Here is a 25,227-nt window from a genome sequence, read left to right on the forward strand (position 1 = left end):
AGTCATTAATAAAAAAATAATTAATTAATTGATTAATCAATTAATAATTAATCAATTAAATGATTAATCAATAAATCAAAAATATCCTTGATAGCCACCACTTGGTCACTCATGTCCAAATATTAGCTTCCGAGCTCAAAAGGTGCCTGAGATATTGGCTAAATGAGAAAGAAAATAAATAAATGATTAATAATGCAAATAAATAAATAATAATCATTAAAAAATTAAATTATTAATCAATTCGGTCAGAGAACACATAAACCACCACCATTTCATCAGAATCTGTAACTAAAAAAAAAAAAATTTTTTAGTCATTAATCGAATAATTACATAATTAATTGATTAATTGATTAATTAATAAATCAAAAATAGCCTATGCAGCCAAATCACCTGGTCATTGGCATGTCCAAATATCAGCTTCCTAACTCAAAAGGTGCCTGAGTTAATGGTCAGAAGAGAAAGGAAATTTGATTAATTAAATAAGTACTTAATTAATCGCTAATAATTAAATAACTCCTCAATTAATTGATAAAACAAAAAATATGGTTTTTGACAAAGGACTTGCTTTCTACTGTGCCGAAATTTCAGCTTCCAAGCTCAAAGGATGGCTGAGATATCGCCCGGACAAACAAACAAACAAACAAACAAGAAAGCAAGAAAACAAACAAGCACAGATACATTCAAATTACACCGCCCCCATGCCAAATAATTAAATATCCTACAGCGCGGCATTGCCGGGGCGCCTTAGGCGCCCGGCAATACCGCAGTGCAGCTCATAGAGGCTGCATTGGGAGGGAGAGGTGAACACTAATTGATGGATTCATTGTATAATTAAAATCAATAAAAGATTATCACAAAATATTTTCTTAATCAATTGGCTAATAGCATAACTAAACCACTAGTGCTTCATCTGAAGATGTATCTTTTAGAAATGTAATTAAATAAATCATTAATTAAAAATTAAATAATTAATTGATTAATCAATAAATAATTAATCGATTAAATGATTAATCAATAAATCAAAAATATCCTTGATAGCCACATCACTTGGTCATTCATGTCCAAATATTAGCTTCCCAGCTCAAAAGGTGCCTGAGATATTGGCCAAAAAGAAAAAGAAAATAAATGATTAATAATGAAAATAAATGAATACTAATCATTAAAAAATTAAATTATCAATCAATTCGGTCAGAGAACACATAAACCACCACCATTTCATCAGAATCTGAAACTGATTTTTTAAATAAAAATAATGAATCGAATAATTAAATAATTAATCGATTAATTGATCAATTGATTCATCAATAAATCAAAAATATCCTTGATAGCCACATCACTTGGTCGTCACTCATCTCCAAATATTAGCTTCCGAGCTCAAAAGGTGCCTGAGATATTGGCCAAATGAGAAAGAAAATAAATAAATGATTAATAATGAAAATAAATAAATAATAATCATTAAAAAATTAATTTATTAATCAATTCGGTCACAGAACACATAAACCACCACCATTTCATCAGAATCTGTAACTGAAAAAAAAATTTTTTTAGTCATTAATCGAATAATAAAATAATTAATCGATTAATTGATTAATTAATAAATCAAAAATAGCCTTTGCAGCCAAATCACCTGGTCATTGGCATGTCCAAATATTAGCCTCCAAACTCAAAAGGTGCCTGAGTTAATGGTCAGAAGAGAAAGGAAATTTGGTTAATTAAATAAGTACTTAATTAATCACTAATAATTAAATAACTCCTCAATTAATTGATTATTCAAAAAACAAAAAATACAGTTTTTCACAAAGGACTTGCTCACTACTGAGCCGAAATTTCAGCTTCCTCGCTCAAAGGATGGCTGAGATATCGCCCGGACAAACAAAGAAACAAAAAAGCAAGAAAGGAAACAAGAAAGAAAACAAGTGCAGATACATTCAAAGTACACCGCCCCCTTGCCAAATAATTAAATATCCTGCAACGCGGCATTGCCGGGGCGCCTCCGGCGCCCGGCAATACTGCAGTGCAGCTCATAGAGGCTGCATTGGGAGGGAGAGGTGTATGCTAATTGATCGATTAATTGTATAATTAAAATCAATAAAAGATTATCACAAAATATTTTCTTAATCAATTGGCTAATAGCATAACTAAATAGTGCTTCATCAGAAGTTAGAGGCATGAGGTTGAGGCACTAATTAGTGCACTAGTGCTTCATCTGAAGAAGTACCTTTTAGAAATTTAATTAAATAAGTCATTAATAAAAAATGAAATTAATTGATTAATCAATAAATAATTAATCAATAAATAATTAAGCGATTAAATGATTAATCAATAAATCAAAAATATCCTTGATAGCCACATCACTTGGTCACTGTCATGTCCAAATATTAGCTTCCCAGCTCAAAAGGTGCCTGAGATATTGGCCAAATGAGAAAGAAAATAAATAAATGATTAATAATGAAAAGAAATAAATAATCATGAAAAAATTAAATTATTAATCAATTCGGTCACAGAACACATAAACCACCACTATTTCATCAGAATCTAACTGATTATTATTTTTATTTTTTTTGTAATTAATCCAATAATTAAATAATTAATCGATTAATTGATTAATTAATAAATCAAAAATATCCTTGATAGCCACATCACTTGGTCACTCATGTCCAAATATTAGCTTCTGAGCTCAAAAGGTGCCTGAGATATTGGCCAAATGAGAAAGAAAATAAATAAATGATTAATAATGAAAATAAATAAATAATAATCATAAAAAAATTAAATTATTAATCAATTTGGTCAGAGAACACATAAACCACCACCATTTCATCAGAATCTGTAACTAAAAAAATAAAAAAATAATTGTCATTAATCGAATAATTAAATAATTAATCGATTAATTGATTAAATAATAAATCAAAAATAGCCTTTGCAGCCAAATCACCTGGTCATTGGCATGTCCAAATATCAGCTTCCTAACTCAAAAGGTGCCTGAGTTAATGGTCAGAAGAGAAATGAAATTTAATTAATTAAATAAGTACTTAATTAATCGCTAATAATTAAATAACTCCTCAATTAATTGATTATTCAAAAAACAAAAAATACAGTTTTTGATAAAGGACTTGCTCACTACTGTGCCAAAATTTCAGCTTCCTAGCTCAAAGGATGGCTGAGATATCGTCCGGACAAACAAACAAACAAGAAAGAAAACAAACAAACAAACAAGAAAACAAGTACACATACATTCAAAGTACACCGCCCCATGCCAAATAATTAAATATGCTGCAGCGCGGCATTGCCGGGGCGCCTCAGGCCCCCGGCAATACCGCAGTGCAGCTCATTGAGGCTGCATTGGGAGGGAGAGGTGTTCACTAATTGATTGATTAATTGTATAATTAAAATCAATAAAAGATTATCACAAAATATTTTCATAATCAATTGGCTAATCACATAACTAAACCACTAGTGCTTCATCTGAAGATGTATCTTTTAGAAATTTAATTAAATAAGTCATTTATAAAAAATTAAATAATTAATTGATTACTCAATAAATAATTAATCGATTAATCAATAAATAATTAATAGATGAAATGATTAATCAATAAATCAAAAATATCCTTGATAGCCACATCACTTGGTCACTCATGTCCAAATATTAGCTTCCCAGCTCAAAAGGTGCCTGAGATATTGGCCAAATGAGAAAGAAAATAAATAAATGATTAATAATGAAAATAAATAATTAATAATCATAAAAAAATTAAATTATTAATCAATTTGGTCAGAGAACACATAAACTACCACTATTTCATCAGAATCTGTAACTTTAAAAAAAAATTTTTTTTTGTCATTAATCGAATAATTAAATAATTTATCGATTAATTGATTAATTAATAAATCAAAAATAGCCTTTGCAGCCAAATCACCTGGTCATTGGCATGTCCAAATATCAGCTTCCTAACTCAAAAGGTGCCTGAGTTAATGGTCAGAAGAGAAAGGAAATCTGATTAATTAAATAAGTACTTAATTAATCGCTAATAATTAAATAACTCCTCAATTTATTGATTAATCAAAAAAAAAAAAAAAACGATTTTGATAAAGCACTTTCTCACTATTGTGCCAAAATTTCAGCTTCCTAGCTCAAAGGATGGCTGAGATATCGCCCGAACAAACAAACAAGAAAGAAAACAAACAAACAAGAAACCAGAGTGAAAACTGAGTACTCCCTTTCAGCGTGCGTCACTGCCGAGCCCCCTTCGGTGCCCAGCAATGACGATTTGCAATGCCTGGAGATGGCATAGGAAAGGTGCGGTGTACAACAAACAAGTACAGATACATTCAAAGTACACCGCCCCCATGCCAAATAATTAAATATCCTACAGCGCAGCATTGCTGGGGTGCCTTAGGCGCCCGGCAATACCGCAGTGCAGCTCATAGAGGCTGCATTGGGAGGGAGAGGTGTACACTAATTGATGGATTCATTGTATAATTAAAATCAATAAAAGATTATCACAAAATATTTTCTTAATCAATTGGCTAATAGTATAACTAAACCACTAGTGCTTCATCTGAAGATGTATCTTTTAGAAATGTAATTAAATAAATCATTAATAAAAAATTAAATAAATAATTGATTAATCAATTAATCAATAAATAATTAATCGATTAAATGATTAATCAATAAATCAAAAATATCCTTGATAGCCACATCACTTTGTCACTCATGTCCAAATATTAGCTTCCCAGCTCAAAAGGTGCCTGAGATATTGGCCAAATGAGAAAGAAAACAAGTACAGATACATTCAAAGTACACCGCCCCCATGCCAAATAATTAAATATCCTACAGCGCGGCATTGCCGGGGCGCCTATGGCGCCCGGCAATACCGCAGTGCACCTCATAGAGGCTGCATTGGGAGGGAGAGGTGTACGCTAATTGATTGATTAATTGTATAATTAAAATCAATAAAAGATTATCACAAAATATTTTCTTAATCAATTGGCTAATAGCATCACTAAACCACAAGTGCTTCATCCGAAGATGTATCTTTTAGATAATAGCATCACTAAACCACAAGTGCTTCATCCGAAGATGTATCTTTTAGAAATTTAATTAAATAAGAAAAAAAATAATTAATTGATTAATCAATAATTCATCAATTAATCAATAAATAATTAATCGATTAAATGATTAATCAATAAATCAAAAATATCCTTGATAGCCACATCACTTGGTCACTGTCATGTCCAAATATTAGCTTCCCAGCTTAAAAGGTGCCTGAGATATTGGCCAAATGAGAAAGAAAATAAATAAATGATTAATAATGAAAATAACGAAATAATAATCATTAAAAAATTAAATTATTAATCAATTCGGTTACAGAACACAAACCACCACCATTTCATCAGAATCTGCAACTGGAATATATATTTATTTTTTAGTACTTAATCGAATAATTAAATAATTAATCGATTAATTGATTAATCAATAAATCAAAAATATCCTTGATAGCGACATCACTTGGTCACTCATGTCCAAATATTAGCTTCCGAGCTCAAAAGGTGCCCGAGATATTGGCCAAATGAGAAAGAAAATAAATAAATGATTAATAATGAAAATAAATAAATAATAATCATAAAAAATTAAATTATTAATCAATTCGGTCAGAGAACACATAAACCACCACCATTTCATCAGATTCTTTAACTAAAAAAAAATAAAAATTGTAGTCATTAATCGAATAATTAAATAAATAATCGATTAATTGATTAATTAATAAATCAAAAATAGCCTTTGCAGCCAAATCACCTGGTCATTGGCATGTCCAAATATCAGCTTCCTAACTCAAAAGGTGCCTGAGTTAATGGTCAGAAGAGAAAGGAAATTTGATTAATTAAATAAGTACTTTATTAATCGCTAATAATTAAATAACTCCTCAATTATTTGATTAATCAAAAAACAAAAAAATACCGTTTTTGACAAAGGACTTGCTCACTATTGTGCCGAAATTTCAGCTTCCTAGCTCAAAGGATGGCTGAGATATCGCCCAGACAAACAAACAAGAAAACAACCAAGAAAACAAACAAACAAACAAACAAACAACGAGAGTGAAAACTGAGTACTCCCTTTCAGCGTGCGTCACTGCCGAGCCCCCTTCGGTGCCCAGCAGTGACGATTTGCAATGCCTGGAGATGGCATAGGAAAGGTGCGGTGTACAATAAATGATTAATAATGAAAATAAATGAATAATAATCATTAAAAAATTAAATTATCAATCAATTCGGTCAGAGAACACATAAACCACCACAATTTCATCAGAATCTGTTACTGAATTTAAAAAAATAAATAATTAATCGAATAATTAAATAATTAATCGATTAATTGATCAATTGATTCATCAATAAATCAAAAATATCCTTGATAGCCACATCACTTGGTCGTCACTCATGTCCAAATATTAGCTTCCGAGCTCAAAAAGTGCCTGATATATTGGCCAAATGAGAAAGAAAATAAATAAATGATTAATAATGAAAATAAATAAATAATAATCATTAAAAAATTAAAATATTAATCAATTTGGTCATAGAACACATAAACCACCACCATTTCATCAGAATCTGTAACTTAAAAAAAAAAAAATTTTTTAGTCATTAATCGAATAATTAAATAATTAATCGATTAATTGATTAATTAATAAATCAAAAATAGCCTTTGCAGCCAAATCATCTGGTCATTGGCATGTCCAAATATCAGCTTCCTAACTCAAAAGGTGCCTGAGTTAATGGTCAGAAGAGAAAGGAAATTTGATTAATTAAATAAGTACTTAATTAATCGCTAATAATTAAATAACTCCTCAATTAATTGATTAATCAAAAAACAAAAAATACCGTTTTTGACAAAGGACTTGCTTACTACTGTGCCAAAATTTCAGCTTCCAAGCTCAAAGGATGGCTGAGATATCGCCCAAACAAACAAACAACCAGAGTGAAAACTGAGTACTCCCTTTCAGCATGCGTCACTGCCGAGCCCCCTTCGGTGCCCGGCAATGACGATTTGCAATGCCTGGAGATGGCATAGGAAAGGTGCGGTGTACAACAAACAACCAGAGTGAAAACTGAGTACTCCCTTTCAGCGTGCGTCACTGCCGAGCCCCCTTCGGTGCCCGGCAATGACGATTTGCAATGCCTGGAGATGGCATAGGAAAGGTGCGGTGTGCAATAACACTACTACTTTTTCATGAAAATAATAAAATAATAACATTGTACTTTTTCATTGGCAGTAAAGCAAAATAGTGGTGAGATGTCATACATGTATGTATGTATATATATATATGTATGTTAATGTATAAATATAATTTAGCAAGCATCACCACTGACCAGTTAACACCAAAACACAGGCGAGACAAAGCTTTGTTCGAAACGGGTTTTTCTTTTTTTAAATGTTCAACACAATGGAGGCCGCAAAGTTGCATACACATCTAAATCACACATTTGCAAAGAGCATGTACATGTCCACATGTGATTTCCATAAACAAGTGAATATACATGAATGAGGCATCTAAGAAAGTTTCCAGTACCATGACCTGTACTTCAATATCATATATCTTCATCTGCAAAAAATAAAAGTTCATACACTTGGAAAAAAATAAAAAATAAATCATGACAAGTCAAAAATATAAAATAAAGAGAAAATGGCCATACAATGACCAACGACATCAAATGGTCGATAGGGGAGAGTCAACGATGTTGGCCCGACAGTCATTGACCAATCTTTTAAATTCCACGTCAAACATGCCGTTCGTTTCCTCGGCACTCTCATCCAGGTAATCTGGTTTTTGATTAGATCTCTGATACACTAAATACACACAAAGCATTTAATTTGAAATAAAAAGGTGACCCACGAGACCTAAAAAAAACCACCCAAATCTTCCAAATGACTGGTAAAGCTCAGAGGATATGTCAATCCTCTGATGCCGTGCAAATTCCCTCGAATTTCAAGGAACACGAAGGAATCTAATTCCTTTAGTTTAACACTTGTAAACAACACAAAGCTGAAATCCAAAGTTACAAACACACAGCTGTAACAAAACATGGCCGAGTGGCTCTTGCGAATCGACCGATACTTTTCATTGGGAATGCAATATCCATGTGGCAAATATGCCTGGACAAATGCATACTTGTTTTTATTTTATTTTTTTCCTTCCAGAACTAAATTACAACTGTTGTAATTCCAACTTTACACCGTCATTGTACCCGTGTCAGGACATCATCGACTACAAAAGATAAACTCCAATGGATCTCGTTCGTTGAATGGTTGGCGTGCACCAACCTGAAAAGAGCAAGAACATCCTCAAAACATTCAGAGATCTTCCATTTTCTTTTATACAATAAAATAAACCGACAGGAGAGTTCTTCAGCACACTCTCATTCAGCTCATCGTTGATCCAGATTGAAGGAGGAACCTTAGAAACATGGAAAATGTCACGATTGTGACTTTCGTCGAGACAATGACAGACTTGCAGCACCACAAGGGAAAGAACAAGCTTTCCAACAGAGTTTCAAACACATGAACTGTTCAACGCAGTTTTAGATTGGGCGGCCCGTGCTACACGTTGATGATTGGACATCAGATACCAGCCAATGTTTGATCGCAAACACAAATTATCTGCAGCCAAGGGAGATGCGTTTTGAAAAGTGAGACAATTCGGAAGTTTTACGCCTCGGATCTGACCACTCCACTGTGAGCAAGTGAAGAGAATTCTGGCATTGGTCCGTCTCAGAATGTTAATAAACATAGGGGCAATACCCCAGGCGCTCACCTGGTAGAATAAACAGTATATTGCACTGACTAAAGGTATTTAAAAGCAATTTCAATGGTTGCTAGATGACAGGGCAGCATGTACAATCATACTAACATAATCATAAGACTTTAAACAAACAAATAAAATACCTATTTTGGGGGGCAACCCCCCCCCCTCCCATCCCCCACCCCATATACCTCCGAAGACCCGAATTTTTTCTAATGCCTTGAACAAACATTGGTACATTACGCGTGGTGAAGGTTGTGGTGAAGTTTCATCGAAATTGTGTGTGTAGTTTCTGAGAAGAAAGCAAATGTCTATTTTGGGGGTCAAACCTGGACCTACGTTGACCCCCTGTAGACCCTCTTAGACTTATATTTTCTTAGTGATGTGAACAAACTTCGGCACATCGTGGGAGCTGAAGTTTGTGGTCAAGTTTCATCGAACTAGTGTGTGTAGTTTGAGGAAAAAGCAAATTCCTATTTTGAGGGAGGGGGGGGGGGGGGGTGGGGGGGGGGGGGGAGGGGGTCAAAACTGGATCCACTTTGACCCCGGTAAACCCCCTTAGACCCGAATATATTTTTTAATGCCATGAACAAACTTTAGTCACAACAACAAATAGTATTTGTGCCAATTTTGGTCAAAATTCCTTCAGCGGTTTCAGGGAAGAAGTTGCAAGTTTTTTTAACGGATGGACGGACGGACGAACGGACAAGGTGCCATCGCATCAGCTCCCCTGAACTTCGTTCCAGGTGAGCTAAATATTTGGCTCGATGGAGCATCCAATAGAAGTTGGAAAAATGACAGTAATTTGGCAAGGATGAAAATATATAAGGTAAAATGTGTGATTTGGCAATGGGGAGATAAGCAGATGGATGGAGGAGGGGTAAATACAACAAGCACGCATGGGGTTGGACACTGAAAAAAAAAATACCAACAACACAGCACTTGAGGCACGGCATCGCAAGGCAAGACTTAGGCCCGGTGGGGTTGGGAGAGGTGAGGAGATGGTGAGAAGAGGCGAGAGAAATGTTTCAGCGTTCACGCGTTGTTAATGAGGATGAAGCAGAGTACTCCACGACCTCGTCATCTTCATCTTCATCTTCGTGTTCCCGATCACTCTCTTCGGTGCTCAGAATGTCAAAGCCTTTGTGCGAGTGTGTGCTGCGACGAGCCAAGAAGCTCCCCAGGTTGAGTCCGGCTCCCTTCCGCCCTGAAGAACAATACTCACAAGTTGTACCCAGCATTTGCTCAATGGATGCCAACATATGAAAATATCCGGCAGATTATCAAATCAAATACGTCTGCGGACATCTACAAGCGTATGATGAAAGGTGAAACCTTTGACCGCCCTCCATTTCAAGCATTCAATTCCTCTACCCTTACAGTACCTCCATGATCTCTATGAAACACATCGTTTCTTACATTAACTATTATTTAATTTCACCATCTCCAATGATGCTTAGAAAGTACGTGCAATATGTCGCATATTTTGGGTTGACGAGTACAACGCCAGTTTGTTTTCCTTCCACAATTAATTACTTTTATCTTCTCAACCTGCAGTTCATCTGCTCTTGCCAACCCCACCCCCGTTCCCATGCCTCTTCCCCCCAAGCCCTCTACCTCCCACAGATCTCCCGATGTCCCTGCTCTCAAATGTTGTACTTGTGTGCTTCCCCCTCTCTCCCCATCTTGTCTTCCGCTGCCTTTATTTCGTCTTATCTGTCAGTTTTTTTTTTTGTGTCATTAATGTTAGCTCTTACACGAGCCTCGATCTTGTATCCAAAAAAGAAAAAAATAATAATAATGATTGACCTGCAGCATTCTGTTCTGACCGACCACGAGTCTATTTCTGTAATAATATTTATATGTACGTTGTGGATGTACAGTACAGTACTGTGTACAAGGTTTTGGCTACGTTGAAAATAAACATTTTTAATGTCACATGGGCAAAGTTTGATAAATAAAAGGTGTTATAATGATCATATGCAAAGTTTGATAAATAAAAGGTGTTATACTGATCATGTTTTATTTAAGAAATAAAAATGATTTGTATTTTACATTATTAATGAATGAAATTTCAATATTTGTTGTGACCACCTTTTCATGCAAAAAAAGCAGATATCCGTTTTGGAATGCTTTCCTCCAATTCCAAGAGAAATTTCATGCATTCTGCAATGTTTCCCACAGTTCGGCTGTTCATTTTGGTCGTTTTTCGTTTTTCTTCCTGTCCAAATAATCCCAGAAGTCTTAGGCCACCAATTTTTTTTTTTTCACCAATTTGTAATTTCTCTTTTGCAGATAATATAAACCCACACCATGGCCAATTTATAAAACTCTACAAGACTCAAAATAATAGTTTTACACCAAGAAGACAATTTACAGAAGAGAGAAATATCCCGCAAAACAGGTATTTATATATGTGGCATCCAAGCAACAATACAGAAGCATATCTAGCAGGGCACTCGGTAGAGAGCATACCTCTGCCAAGCTGAAGAGTTTACGTTTTGTATCCCACCGATAGGCCAGATGTGGATCCGGACCTCAACCAAAATGGAATCGCCTTGTCACCTAACCAACTCATCCACCAAGTTTAGTAATACTCCGTCAAATTTTTGAAATATCATGCGATATAGAATATCGTTTTTGGTCCCATCTTTCAATGGTGAAGAATCAATCACTTTGACAATTAAAAAATTATCATATCCTGATTCGGATATTCACCAAAATCAAATGCATTAATCCTCGTCGGCCACCCAACCTGTCCATGAAGTTTTGTCCGAATCCATCCATAACTTTTTTTTAGATATCATGATATACGTATATAGTTTTTAGCCCAATCACGCAATGGATGAAGAATCATGGCAAAAAAATTATCGGATTTGGATCTCGATCTTCACCAAAATTAAATCAATTCTTCTTTGTCACACACCCAACCTGCCCACGAAATTTCGTCCGAATCCATCCACAACCCTTTGAGATATCCTGCTTGCAGACAGACAGAGTGGTGAAAACATAACCTCCACCAACCGTAGAGAGTTCATCGAACACTTTACCCCATGTTTTCTTGAGAAAAGGGACATGGGAAAGGTCTTTTCAAGTCTTATTTTGTGTTTCCGAGCACAATCTATATTAGCTTTGTTTGTGAATGTTGAATAACAGGCGCGATGGCAACCATACAAAGCTGATGGGTCAAATGGAACAGTGCACAGCTGAACCTTCTGCCAATTCTTCTTGGAGAAATGGACGATTTTGGAGCAATCTTAGAGATAAAGATGCACAAAAACAGTTTCTCAAACGGTGGGTCATGACCCCCAGCGGAGGCGTGGGGGTCACGGGCTGTCTGCGCTAAGTCGTTACACAAGTCGAGTGATGTTCCCAACGACCTATCAATGTGAACTTGCATTCTCAATCTGAGTAGAGATCAATGCCAGAGCCAGAAACAGGCTGATCAATGTTGAGAGCGAGCTACGATGTTCGCGGAGTAAGACTGGTCCCCAAATTGACATGTGCGCAAAAAGGAAATAAATATGGCCCAGGTTCCAGCCTTTTTGTTACTCCTGTAGTCAGGGTTGCCACCTTTGGGCCCAGCCCAGTTTTCCCCACCTGGGTTAAAAAAAAAAACCACGACTTGAAAAACCCAGTATTTTCCCAAAGTGGGTATTTTCAAAATCCCCATTCCCGTTTTATTTTTTCAACCCTTATAGCATTCCTGTCTTTTTTTTTAAAACCCTTATAAGGGATAATACAGGGGTCACAGCGACTAAATATCAGGACGGGTGGGTTGTCTGGTAAATCTGGCTGAGAAATGCTGTACTAAACAAACAGATAATTTGGACTAAGTTAGCTCTGTCATCGCAGCGCTAGGCACTGCCATTTTGTCCGAATCTCGCTGTTCCTCCCTCAGAGCACACAGCAAAGTTGATTCGTCGAGACGGCATAAACTTTTGCCCAATACTGCAAAATTGAATGTTTTTGAAAGCGGCAAGAAGGCCATTTGTGATCGACAGTGTTCAAATACGTATATAATTCATTTGAAATAAAATAAATGTTTTAAAAGCTGTAGAAAAAAAAAATGAATCGGAAGTTTACCGCCAATGATGCACTCTCTTTTACACCGTCTTATTTAACATGCTAAATTAGCTATTTGTGCCTGTTGTTTGTAGACTTGGTTTTATGCTGTCGCTAAAAGCAGTAAGTTTCCTGTTTGGAATGATTTTCAATTTTGTTTGACTGCCAGACAGACAGACTGCAGCAATGTGCTGTGTTTTGTGCAATCGGTTTGAGATTCTGTACAATTTGCCAAATTCCGGGGCCAAAGTACTGCTAAACTGCAGGTCTAAGTCTGATTCATGTTCCGATTCATGTTCTCCATTGATCAAAATGTAGAATTCAATTGAAATCAAGTCGTTCCTCTGTCATAGAAATAGACATATACAGACGGAGTGAACCCATTGCTTCACCCCACTTTGCACTACGTGGGGTAACAAAATTTCAGGGCAAATTTGACCCACGCTCGTTAAAAATAAAAAAGGAAATACACAGCATATGCAACAAAGTAAAAGAAATACAAAATATATCGTTTCCAGTTTAAAGACTAACAAAGCACATTGTAAAAATTCACAAAGGGATTGAAACATATACGAGAACGTAAATGCAGAGTGTGTGCGAGAGCATGCGCAAACGTGCAATTCCTTGCCAGAAAAGTCCATGTAATGACGATGCCTCCAGGCTGCATATCCTCCAACTGCCAACAGTATTAGTACAGGAGCTGAGAGCAGCGCAATTATGGCCACAGGGGACACCACAAGACCAACTGCACTTCCCTTCCATTTGGCAGTGCTCCTCAAGGCTTGGTCTGTAAGAATCACAACAGATGTGCCATTTTCCTTTTGCGTCAATGGGACCAACATACTAGAATGCAATGCAAATCGATCATACAATCAATTCTAATTTATGAGGTCAAAAAAATATTTTATGATAAAGTAGATGCATTGCAAATTCAAAATTTAGCACCACAAGTCATTACGACGCATGCACACAGCTTTGCACAGCAATTATTATTTGAATACTTCAGAATGAACCAGATAGATAACAGAAGATCTAGGAGCAGACAAGCATTCCTTCAGGAACGAGCACAAGTGGATATGTACTACAATGTGAACATGTCTGTTAAGTATGTAGTATAATGTAGCTATTGCTGTGAATGTGATCTTGCCACATACACATGGCAAACCACCTTAAACCATAAAATTACAGCTGCATCAATTTAGTCAATTATTTTACTTCATCAAGATTGTACTCCACTTTAAAACTAACATGTAGAGTGATAAACAGCTATTATATATATATATATATATATATATATATATATATATATATATATATATATATATATATACAGTGCATTCAGAAAGTATTCAGATCCCTTCACTCTTTTCATGTTCGCCGAGCCAGATCTGGTTTATGAAAATGTACAGTGCAAGACATTTGATTATCGTCTATTGAGTGATCTGGTTTATTAAAATGTACAGTGTAAGGCAGACATTGGAATATCGTCTATTGAGTGATCTGGTTTATGAAAATGTACAGTGCAAGGCAGACATTGGAATATCGTCTATTGAGTGATCTGGTTTATGAAAATGTACAATGTAAGACAGAGATTTGAATATCGTCTATTGAGTGATCTGGTTTATGAAAATGTACAGTTTAAGGCAGACATTGGAATATCGTCTATCGAGTGATCTGGTTTATTAAAATGTACAGTGTAAAGCAGACATTGGAATCTCGTCTATTGAGTGATCTGGTTTATGAAAATGTACAGTGTAAGACAGAGATTTGAATATCGTCTATCGGGTGATCTGGTTTATGAAAATGTACAGTGTAAGACAGAGATTTGAATATCGTCTATTGAGTGATCTGGTTTATGAAAATGTACAGTTTAAGGCAGACATTGGAATATCGTCTATCGAGTGATCTGGTTTATTAAAATGTACAGTGTAAAGCAGACATTGGAATCTCGTCTATTGAGTGATCTGGTTTATGAAAATGTACAGTGTAAGACAGAGATTTGAATATCGTGTGTTGAGCGATCTGGTTCATGAAAATGTACAGTGTAAGACAGAGATTTGAATATCGTCTATTGAGTGATGTGGTTTATTAAAATGTACAGTGTAAGACAGAGATTTGAATATCGTCTATCGAGTGATCTGGTTTATTAAAATGTACAGTGTAAAGCAGACATTGGAATCTCGTCTACTGAGTGATCTGGTTTATGAAAATGTACAGTGTAAGACAGAGATTTGAATATCGTGTGTTGAGCGATCTGGTTCATGAAAATGTACAGTGTAAGACAGAGATTTGAATATCGTCTATTGAGTGATGTGGTTTATGAAAATGTACAGTGTAAGACAGATTTGTTTATCGTCTATTGATTGATCTGGTTTATGAAAATGTACAGTGTAAGACAGAGATTTGAATATCGTCTATTGAGTGATCTGGTTTATGAAAATGTACAGTTTAAGGCAGACATTTGAATATCGTCTTTTGAGTGATCTGGTTTATTAAAATGTACAGTTTAAGGTAGACATTGGAATATAGTCTATCGAGTGATATGGTTTATTAAAATGTAGTGTAAAGCAGACATTGGAATATCGTCTATTGAGTGATCTGGTTTATGAAAATGTAGTGGAAGACAGAGATTTGAATATCGTCTATTGAGTGATCTGGTTTATTAAAATGTACAGTGTAAGGCAGACATTGGAATATCGTCTATTGAGTGATCTGGTTTATGAAAATGTACAGTGTAAGGCAGACATTGGAATATCGTGTATTGAGTGATCTGGTTTAAGAAAATGTACAGTTTAAGGCAGACATTTGAATATCGTCTATTGAGTGATCTGGTTTATTAAAATGTACAGTTTAAGGCAGTCATTTGAATATCGTCTATTGAGTGATCTGGTTTATTAAAATGTACAGTTTAAGGCAGACATTTGAATATCGTCTGCCGAGTGATCTGGTTTATTAAAATGTACAGTGTAAGGCAGACATTTGAATATCGTCTATTGAGTGATCTGGTTTATTAAAATGTACAGTTTAAGGCAGACATTTGAATATCGTCTATTGAGTGATCTGGTTTATTAAAATGTACAGTGTAAGGCAGACATTGGAATATCGTCTATTGAGTGATCTGGTTTATTCAAATGTACAGTTTAAGGCAGACATTGGAATATCGTCTATTGAGTGATCTGGTTTATTAAAATGTACAGTGTAAGGCAGACATTGGAATATCGTCTATTGAGTGATCTGGTTTATTAAAATGTACAGTGTAAGGCAGACATTGGAATATCGTCTATTGAGTGATCTGGTTTATTAAAATGTACAGTGTAAGGCAGACATTGGAATATCGTCTATTGAGTGATCTGGTTTATTAAAATGTACAGTGTAAGGCAGACATTGGAATATCGTCTATTGAGTGATCTGGTTTATTAAAATGTACAGTGTAAGGCAGACATTGGAATATCGTCTATTGAGTGATCTGGTTTATTCAAATGTACAGTTTAAGGCAGACATTGGAATATCGTCTATTGAGTGATCTGGTTTATTAAAATGTACAGTTTAAGGCAGAGATTTGCCCTGATTGGTGTAAAAGTTATGGATCTCTGACCGTGTGTTATTACAGTCTGGAGAGTGTGTTCTCAGTTTTTCCAAGAAATTGTTTGGTACATTTTTGACAAGTGGTTTGGTATATGACTCATGTAGATTTACAGTCCCTATAGGAGGTGATGGGCAATTTTTGTCTGGTGCTAGAACTGCGGAATTTGTTTCCTTCTAATCACATGTTTGTGAATGAGGCATTTGTTTGCTGTGCATTTTTCGAAGCCTTGAATCTTAGTTTCTTTCCTGTGGGGCTGTGGGTGCTTTTCTTTTACTGAAAGGTCCCCGAGTGTCCGACCACGTCGAAATGATGTCAGTGGAGGTTGAGGAAATGTGGTGCCGAGTTTTTCTGATTGATGGAGGAGAGGAAGGGCCTTATTCAGAATACTTGGCAATTGGGATGAGGTAGGAGAGTAGGTGGTTACCAGTGGGACAAGGTTAGTTGCAGGTTTGGGGTTTATAAGTCAGAAGGTCTGCTCTCGGTATGCGTTTTGCTCGGTTTATTGCTTCTTTCACAGAGTGAGTGTCATAGTTTCTTGCAATGAAGTGTGTTTCTAATTGGCAGAGAGAAGTTTCTTCTGCCTTTTTTGTTGATTAGATGTGTTTTACACTGATTGCTTGACTGTATGGTATGCTTGCAATTGTATGTTAAGGTGAGATGAAGATGGGAGAAGGTACGAGCGAGTGTCTGTTGGTTTGGTGTATAATTCTGTTTCAAGTCTGTTGTTTTGAAGTGCGAATGATGTGTCTAGAAAGTGAAGTATGGATTGTGAGCTGTCGGTGTGTATGTGTGTGTGTTTATATATATATATATATATATATATATATATATATACACACACATCATCAACCGCATCATTCATTCACACACACACACACACACACACACACACACACACACACACACACACACACACACACACACACACACACACACACACACACACACACACACACACACACACACACACACACACACACACACACACACACACACACACACACACACGGATGCAAAAACGGGACATTCCCAAGAAAAAAAAAAATGGGAGACTTTACATTCGTAAAAGATCACGTTTACCTTTCGGCACAAACTTGAACAAGGCGTGAGCGTTAACGTCAGCAACAAACACTGCACTGTTGTTTCCCAAGATTGCCAAGTTGTGAGGCATGGAAAATGGCTGAAGGAAGAATATGGAGAGAAAGTGCTTTGCGATCACAAACGACACTATAAAGTATGTGGTTCTAAATGCAATCAATTAAAACTTTTCAGTTATGCAATACTTTTCTGCATTAAGAAAAAAAGAAAGAAAAAAAGATGACGATAATCGAGCTGTTGGTGAAATCGCTCTTACTGGTGACTCTGCAAAGAATTTGGAGATGGTTCTGCCTGTTGAATAGTTCAGCACGAGGCCTATGGGTGAGTACCTGGCATCAAGTACGTAGAGCAAGCCTCCTGCATTCCCATACAAAGGAAAGGAAATCACTTAAATGCATCAAAACTGTGTCCAAGTGTTTTGGCTGAGTGACTGAAATGAGCAAAGTTTGTGGGTCAGGAAACATATGTCCTTACCTTGTTCAGGTGTATAAGCAGCAGAAAAAACTGTGGTAACACCCTTGGGCCGGATCTCACGAAGCAGGTTGCCAGATTTGGGTGCAAAGCACTGCAGGCGCCCATTCTCGCGATCAGAGACACAGAGTGCTGGCAAGTTGTCTGTGTGAGCATGCTGGCTGAGATTGGGTGCCCAGGTCAAGTCATGTGGAATGTTGAACTGACCGAGGCCAAATCCGGCTGGGATGTGGAAAATGATAGCAGAGGGAGATAAATAGACAAGAGTCATGATTATAATGACAACTTTCCTTTTCATTGGAAAGAAAACGAGAGCTTCCAGGGAAGCAGAACTCAACTGAACTGACTGGACAACTTTAAAGTAGGTCAGTTGTCTGCACTAGATTTGACTTGAATGAAAAGCCAACAAGGTTTGATCAAAATCCATAAATATTTGTGGACGTTAAGGCCCCTGTCACACATAGGCGGATATTTTGGCGACTACTGGCGACTGCCGGCGACTGCCGGCGATCAAGATTTTTCGGCGACTACTGGCGATTTTGGGCGGTCAAATATGGTCAGGCGGCAGTATGGCGACTGCAGGCGGCCACATTGCGACTGCATTGCGACGACGCCCTGAGTGGGATGGCGACTGTCGAAGATCGACGACGACTGCATTGCGGATGCACGGCGGCAGCGTGGCGACAGTCTGGCGGCTAGATTACGACCGATGGCGGATCGTGGCGACTGCATTGGGCCCGGATGGCGGTTTACTCCGACGTCCGCAAGACTGCAATAAGACCGCCGGCGATTGGAGACGATTCACACAACTTTTTAAATCTTTATTTCTCTATTTTACATTTCACTTTATTCATTTCAATGATGTATGACATGAAGCATAAAGATGTTTGATGTACAATAAGAAAGTTAATAAAGATGTATCATTGTAATGTAATAATCAAACTTTTCTGCAGGGAGAGAGAATGGAAATAAAGTCCAACAAATTATTTCCACTGGTCCCAAGTCCCATAAATAAAGTTTCCAAAGGACCAAAGTCCCAAAAATAAAGTTTCCAAAAGTCCCAAGTCCAAACAATAAAGCCATATCCTTGTCGGCACCACATGACCTCACTCCACGGAGACCCTCACACCATCCTGTCTTGCCATGGAATCGTGGTATGTCGTAATGCAGTCGCCAGGCAGTCGTATCTCTGTCGCCAATGGCCGTAACTCGGCCGCCACAAGTCCTACTGCTGTCGTCGTCAGTCTCCCATAGCCGCAGGGGAGACGTGGCAGTTCTTTTGTAGTCGATATGCAGCCGCAACAGTGTCGGCCCGTAGTCGGGAAGATGCCGCAGGAAGGCCGTATGGCATTCGCATCTCTGCCGTGCTAGCTGGTGGGGCGATGCTGGGGCGATTGCGGAAGACTATGAGCGACTGGGTTGCGGCCGCTTTATGGTCTTATTACGGATACCGACGACAGCATGGCGGTTCCATCACGACAGCATGGCGGATCTTTTTTGAGGACGACTGAGCGCGTCGTTTTTAAACATTTAAAAAAATATTTGGCCCCTTTGCGGCTCTTGCCGACTGCAGCTGACCTGGGGAGGATAACCACGACTACAGAAGACCGTCCATTACGGTTTCATTACGATTGTCGGCGGGTGGTGGCGATTTTTGCAGTCGCCAGTAGTCGCCGACAAATCCGCCTATGTGTGACGTAGGCTTAAAGTCCTAACGTCGTTTCGGAGCTGTAAACAATATGGCGGCCTATGGCGGCCATTTTACAACGGATCGGGCTGAAATGTAATACCAACCTGGTCCTTGGGGTAAGGATGCTGCATGTCAAGTTTGATCAGAATCGGTTGATATTTGTGGACGCTGGAGTGTTAACGTCGAAAAGTTAACGGACGACAGACGACGGACACCGGAGGGTTCAGTATGTGATGAACTCAACTGGACAGTAGTCCAGTTGAGTTAATAAATGAAGGAAAATGTATTATATAAAATTAACATATTTAAGAAAAAAAAAAAAAATTTAAAAGGAGTACTCACAACTGACAGTTATCCCCCACACTTCCCACCTTTTCCCACCTTCCAATCTCTCCCATAATCTTAGATATGTAGATTGGCTGACAGGATGGCCTAGATGTATGCACACTCACCTTTAAGTTGTCGAGCCTGGGTTTGAATCCCGACCCAACTATGAACTGTCATCCCAGTGTTTCACAGGCAGGGTAATTCAACAACATGTGTGCCATCCCTCGGATGGACGTTAAACGGGCATCCTGTCTGCCGTCATTCTTTGGTGGACGCCAATTATCCCAGTGTCCTTCGCCAAGAGTGAGCGACCCATTGCCGGCACCATGTCCAAATTTCAAATTTGTGCCCTAACCAGCAGAGGGCATTGCACAGCTGCACCCTCATCCAATGATGCTACCCACAGCCTTGTGCTGCATATGAATGAAGATATGCAGATGGTCACTAATCAATGGATCATACTCCAACATAATGACCTGCAATCGCATGGCAGAAAAGCTACAAAGATGAAAATTTGAGCCTCAGAAAGAACCATATGGGCAATTCCACGGTTACTCACATTACATATACATATATTGTATACATATTGTATACATTACATATACATATACATTACATATACATTACATATACATATTACATTAATGTAATGTATTGTAATGTGAGTAACCGTGGAATTGCCCATGAGGATATCCTGAAAGAATATTCATTCCGATTAACAAGGGTTGGAATCAAAAAGTTCTGACTTGATAGTGCAGATAAGCCGTCCTCTGAAGTACTGCACTGTGCATCAAAATGGGATTTTTCAATTGAGTGCCACCACTCAGGTGATGTAATGACACATGTAGAACCATTTTGATGTTTATTCACGCATGGCAGTGATGGTCACAAGTACTTCGTTCTTCCAATTGATTTTAAGCTTTGTGTCTCCCCTGTGGGAGGACTTTGTGTCTCTCATTGAGAGAGAGGAAGATAAATGATGAATTGCGAAAGATGATGGGAAGAGAGCCTGTGATTGATGCTGTGAAGAGAAACAGGTTGAGATGGTTTGGTCATGTGTTGAGGAAGGATGAAAGTGACTGGTTGAGAAGAGTGATGGAAATGAATGTAGAAGGAAGTAGAGGACGGGGAAGACTGAGAAAGACTTGGCTAAAGATGGTGGAAGAAGAAATGCGGGCAAGGGGGTTAACAAGGAGAGATGCAGAAAATAGGGCAAGATGGAGAAGATTGTCATGGGGACCGCAAGGCTAACCCCCGCTCTAGCAGGGAAAATGGCCTTAAAATGCATGTTGTTGTGTTGTTGTTGTCTCCCCTGTGAAACACTGAGATGACAGTTTATAGCTGGCTCGGGATTCAAGTCCAGGCAAGACACCTTAAAGGCCAAAGTGCAAACCTGCCAACCACGTGCTCCTTGATGGTCAAAGTCCCAAAAACTATATTTATGAGAAGTCACTCACTGTGACCGTGTGGTGGTAATGATGAAAGAATGAATGAAGCACTATCAGCTGCACCTTGAAGAAATGCTTCAAAAATTACATCAATTAATAATAATTAAATTGCTTTGTGGATAAACATTCCATCGCTGCTTTACACAAAATCACTTCATGAAAAGCTTTAATTAATAATGTTAACTGACAAGGTCAGATTGATATACATGGTGTGTGGATCTGTCAGAAAATACACGACAGATCACATGAGATAGTTGTTTAATCTTCGCAAAGCAAAAGGTGTAAATTCAACGTTTCGAAAAGATGAAGAGCTTAAAAAGTTTACTGCACTCTCTCACCTCTTCCCCAATGGCGCAGGTACTTTCCATCAGGAAGAGAAAAGGCAATGATCCGGCTGTTGCAGTAACCATCTGCCACAAAGACTTCCTCATAAAAGGCATCTACAGCAACAGCTGTTGGTTTGCAGAAATGCAGCAAGTCGCTGCCAGGATCGAAGGCTTTGCCAAGGACAATGAGACTACCCTGGCCATCATGCCGAGACCAATCTTTCCGTGAGCCCAGGTTGAAAACCTGAGGTAGGACAGGTAGATGAAAGGAAACGTGGTTTTGCTGTCAGCTTCTTTACATGTGAACGCGGTTTTTAAATTGAAAGTTAAATTTGTGAAATACCTTGAACTCATAACAGCCTCAGCCATATTTATAATGACTAAAAGCACCATCCCAACGGGCACAGCCAGGGTATGGGGAGCGGTGGGGGGCAGGGGGAGGGGGTCATATTATGATCTTTATGGTTTATGATTAATAATACCATAGCAGAGTACCCGTCCGACAGTTGATCCTTTTCTAAACATGCAAGACGTTCCTCTGACAGATCCCTTTATTTGGGCAGTGTATAGGCAGGCAACAGACAACTACCTCGATCACTCCCATAGATATATAACCACCTTTAAAGGCCATTTTTCCCCGCAAAGCGGGGGTTGGCCTTTTTCGGGAACCGTGGTTGTTGTTGTTTTTTGGTCCCCTTTTTGAAGCAATGTTTTACGGCCGGATGCCCTTCCTGACGCCAACCCTTTTTGCCGCCTTTAACGACAAACAGGGAATTACCAGTGAACTGGTACTCAATTAGCCGACCTCGGAAGGATGACAGGCTGAGTCAACCCCCCTGGCGTTAATTCAGCGATCGACCGGGATTCAAACCCAGGATCCTAGGATCCTAAGCCGGCATCCTAGCCGCTAGCCCAACACCAGGGTTTTCCCATAGATACCCATAGATAAATAATAAAAATAAAATAAACAAAACTAAAAATAAGCCAGGTTACATAGATAAAGCAAAAACATGCATACTGCATATGTGCATACATAACATCATGGTTACATAGCTCAGATAATTCCAATTGCACCCATCTCAACACCCCCCAGCAGGAAGAAAATGGCAAGATGGACGATTTTTTTTTTTTTTTCTCAAAACTTGAAATCAAACGGGAGTGCCACAGGCACAACTTAGCGGTGCCCTCATTAATCCCTGAAAGTTTCAGCTTCCGAGGTTAAATCCCCTCGGAGAAGTACCATCAGACCCCAACATTCTCGGGGGATACATTCCTGGAAAATGCTGCAAATGCCGAATCCGTGAATGTGGGGGCGTTGCTTGAATGGGGGGATTTTTCATATATTTTTTTAACTACATGGTCTATGCTCGTGGAAGAGCTATGACAGAAAAAAAATCAGTAACATAAAGGGAACAGCAGGAGAAAGGGGAAATGCCAACAGCAGGACAGAGGTGAGAAAATAGATGGAGACGAATAAACAAGGGATGCAGGTCACGATGAGGTTGTAAGAGAGAATGCAAAGGGAGACATGAGCAAATTTTTGGGAGGGGTATGGGGTGATGTAACAGGTGCAAAAAAAAAGAAGATTTTCGATGGGGGATGACTTGAGATGGTGGTGAACAGCTGTCTTGAAGACCTGGAGGGAAGAACACGATTGAAGAGAGTATGGAGGGTGGTTCCACAACTGGGACAAAATAGGAATAAATGAGTGGAGGTGAGCAGTGGTTCTTGATTTAGGCAGTTTCACTTGGAGGGGGTTGCTGGTGGACTGCGTGCGTCCTGCAGATACCTGAGGAGGACAAAGCACAGAGAGGGCAGAAGGTGCAAAAGTCTTGAAAAGGCACCATCAGGTTTCAGAAGAGGGAGACAAGTTTGAAAGTTCATTCTTGAGATTGGACAGATGTTGTTTTCTGGCTCTCCATAGAATAGACACACTTGTTGCAAGCTTTGTGGAATGATCTGAGGTTGTCTTCAGTTGGATTTGCCTTCCAGGAGAGAATGCAAGTTTTTTTTTTTTAAAGCAAATGACTCACCACAATTTGAGTACCAAGAGCAGGAAGATGGGTAAGATAATTGAAGATGAGAAGGGATGAATCTGTGCATAAGAGAGCAGATGTCTGTGGAAGAATTCCAAGGCTGAATTAATATCAGTGGCAGTGGATAGAGGAGACCAGTCCTGATGTGTAAAAAATAATAATAAATAAATAAATAATGATAAAGAAAACAAATATATATATATTCTGTACCGGGAATACGCAAATGTAGAAGCAGGTCACATTTTATCAACCGTGAATATGCGGGGTCGTGAATGCTGGGACCGCAAATGTCGACATCCGCCAGTAAATGAAAGATGCAACAAACCTGCCCTCCATTATCCATAAATTACGCAGCAGTAAAAGGAAACATACCTGATGTAAGGCAATGTCTGTTACCCAGATGTTGTCTTTCTGGTCAATGGTGAGCCCATGTGGAAGATAAAACCTACAGCAGAAATAAGGGATTGACCTATTTCAGTGCTCCATTTTGGGCACACAACTCATGATTCTGGAATATCCCCAGTTCAAATGGCAAATTAATTGCTGATTTGTTCATTTTCTCAAAATATCCTTACAATTCATTTGAGTGCACTTAAGTCTCCTAATGTCGTCCTTGTCCTACATTTGATTTATGTACAATGTCCTCTCTGAGCCTGACATTACCATTAAAAAAGACACAATGGAAACATCGTCAAGCCTGGTGTTGGGTTAATGGTTAAGGTTGCTGGCTTGACATCTTAGGGCCCTGAGTTTGAGCCCCTGTCGTGCTGTTGAAATAACACCAGGTGGGTTTACTCAGCCTGTGATCCTTGTGAGGTCGGCAAAATGAGTACCATCTTACTGGTAATGGGAGGCATTGCATCAGCGGCACAGCCCGCACCTCCAGAAAATGATGCAACCAAGCAACCGCAGGCTGCATACAAACCACCACCTCCAGAACATTGGCAAATAAGAATAAAATATCACCCATTTGATGTTAAAATTTTACGCCCTCAATATGTCCTTAAATATTCCATTTAAATGTTCCAAAAACAGATCCCAGCAACTACAGACCAATCAGCCTTCTCCCCATTATCAGCAAAGTCATGGAATCCATCATTGCTTCAGATATGAAATCTTTCCTCTTCTCCAATGGCTTGATCTCTGATCATCAATTTGGTTTCAGACCTGGTCACTCTACTCTGGACATGCTGCTTCTGCTTTCTCAACAATGGATGGAGGTCCTCAACACCAAACAGGAAATTAGAGCTGTCTCCCTTGACATTTCACGTGCCTTCGATACGGTCTGGCACCCTGCTCTGCTCTCCAAACTCTCCTCCTTTGGTATCCATGGAAATCTCCACGCATGGCTGGTGGACTTCCTCTCTGGTCGTAGTCAACGTGTGGCCCTG

The 25,227-nt window shown here is 38.3% G+C and overlaps 1 protein-coding gene across 3 annotated transcripts in view; it reads right to left on the reverse strand.

Annotated features, from left to right (window-relative positions):
• Positions 1-7,391: 7,391 nt before the first annotated feature.
• PAM (peptidylglycine alpha-amidating monooxygenase) overlaps positions 7,392-25,227 on the reverse strand; it is a 115,992-nt gene continuing 98,156 nt past the window's right edge. For all 3 annotated transcript variants that reach the window (XM_068121979.2, XM_068121981.2, XM_068121980.2), the window contains exons 16-22: positions 24,209-24,281; positions 21,813-22,044; positions 18,013-18,231; positions 17,795-17,895; positions 17,521-17,620; positions 13,483-13,641; positions 7,392-9,996 (exon numbers count right to left, since the gene is read on the reverse strand). In XM_068121979.2, coding sequence (XP_067978080.1) covers positions 9,818-9,996; positions 13,483-13,641; positions 17,521-17,620; positions 17,795-17,895; positions 18,013-18,231; positions 21,813-22,044; positions 24,209-24,281 — 1,063 coding nt within the window. In that variant the 3' untranslated portion in view covers positions 7,392-9,817. The remainder of the gene's footprint in view (positions 9,997-13,482; positions 13,642-17,520; positions 17,621-17,794; positions 17,896-18,012; positions 18,232-21,812; positions 22,045-24,208; positions 24,282-25,227) is intronic.

Source organism: Myxine glutinosa, chromosome 7, assembly GCF_964187855.1.
Source record: "Myxine glutinosa chromosome 7, kmMyxGlut1.1, whole genome shotgun sequence".
NCBI classification, from domain to species: domain Eukaryota; kingdom Metazoa; phylum Chordata; class Myxini; order Myxiniformes; family Myxinidae; genus Myxine; species Myxine glutinosa.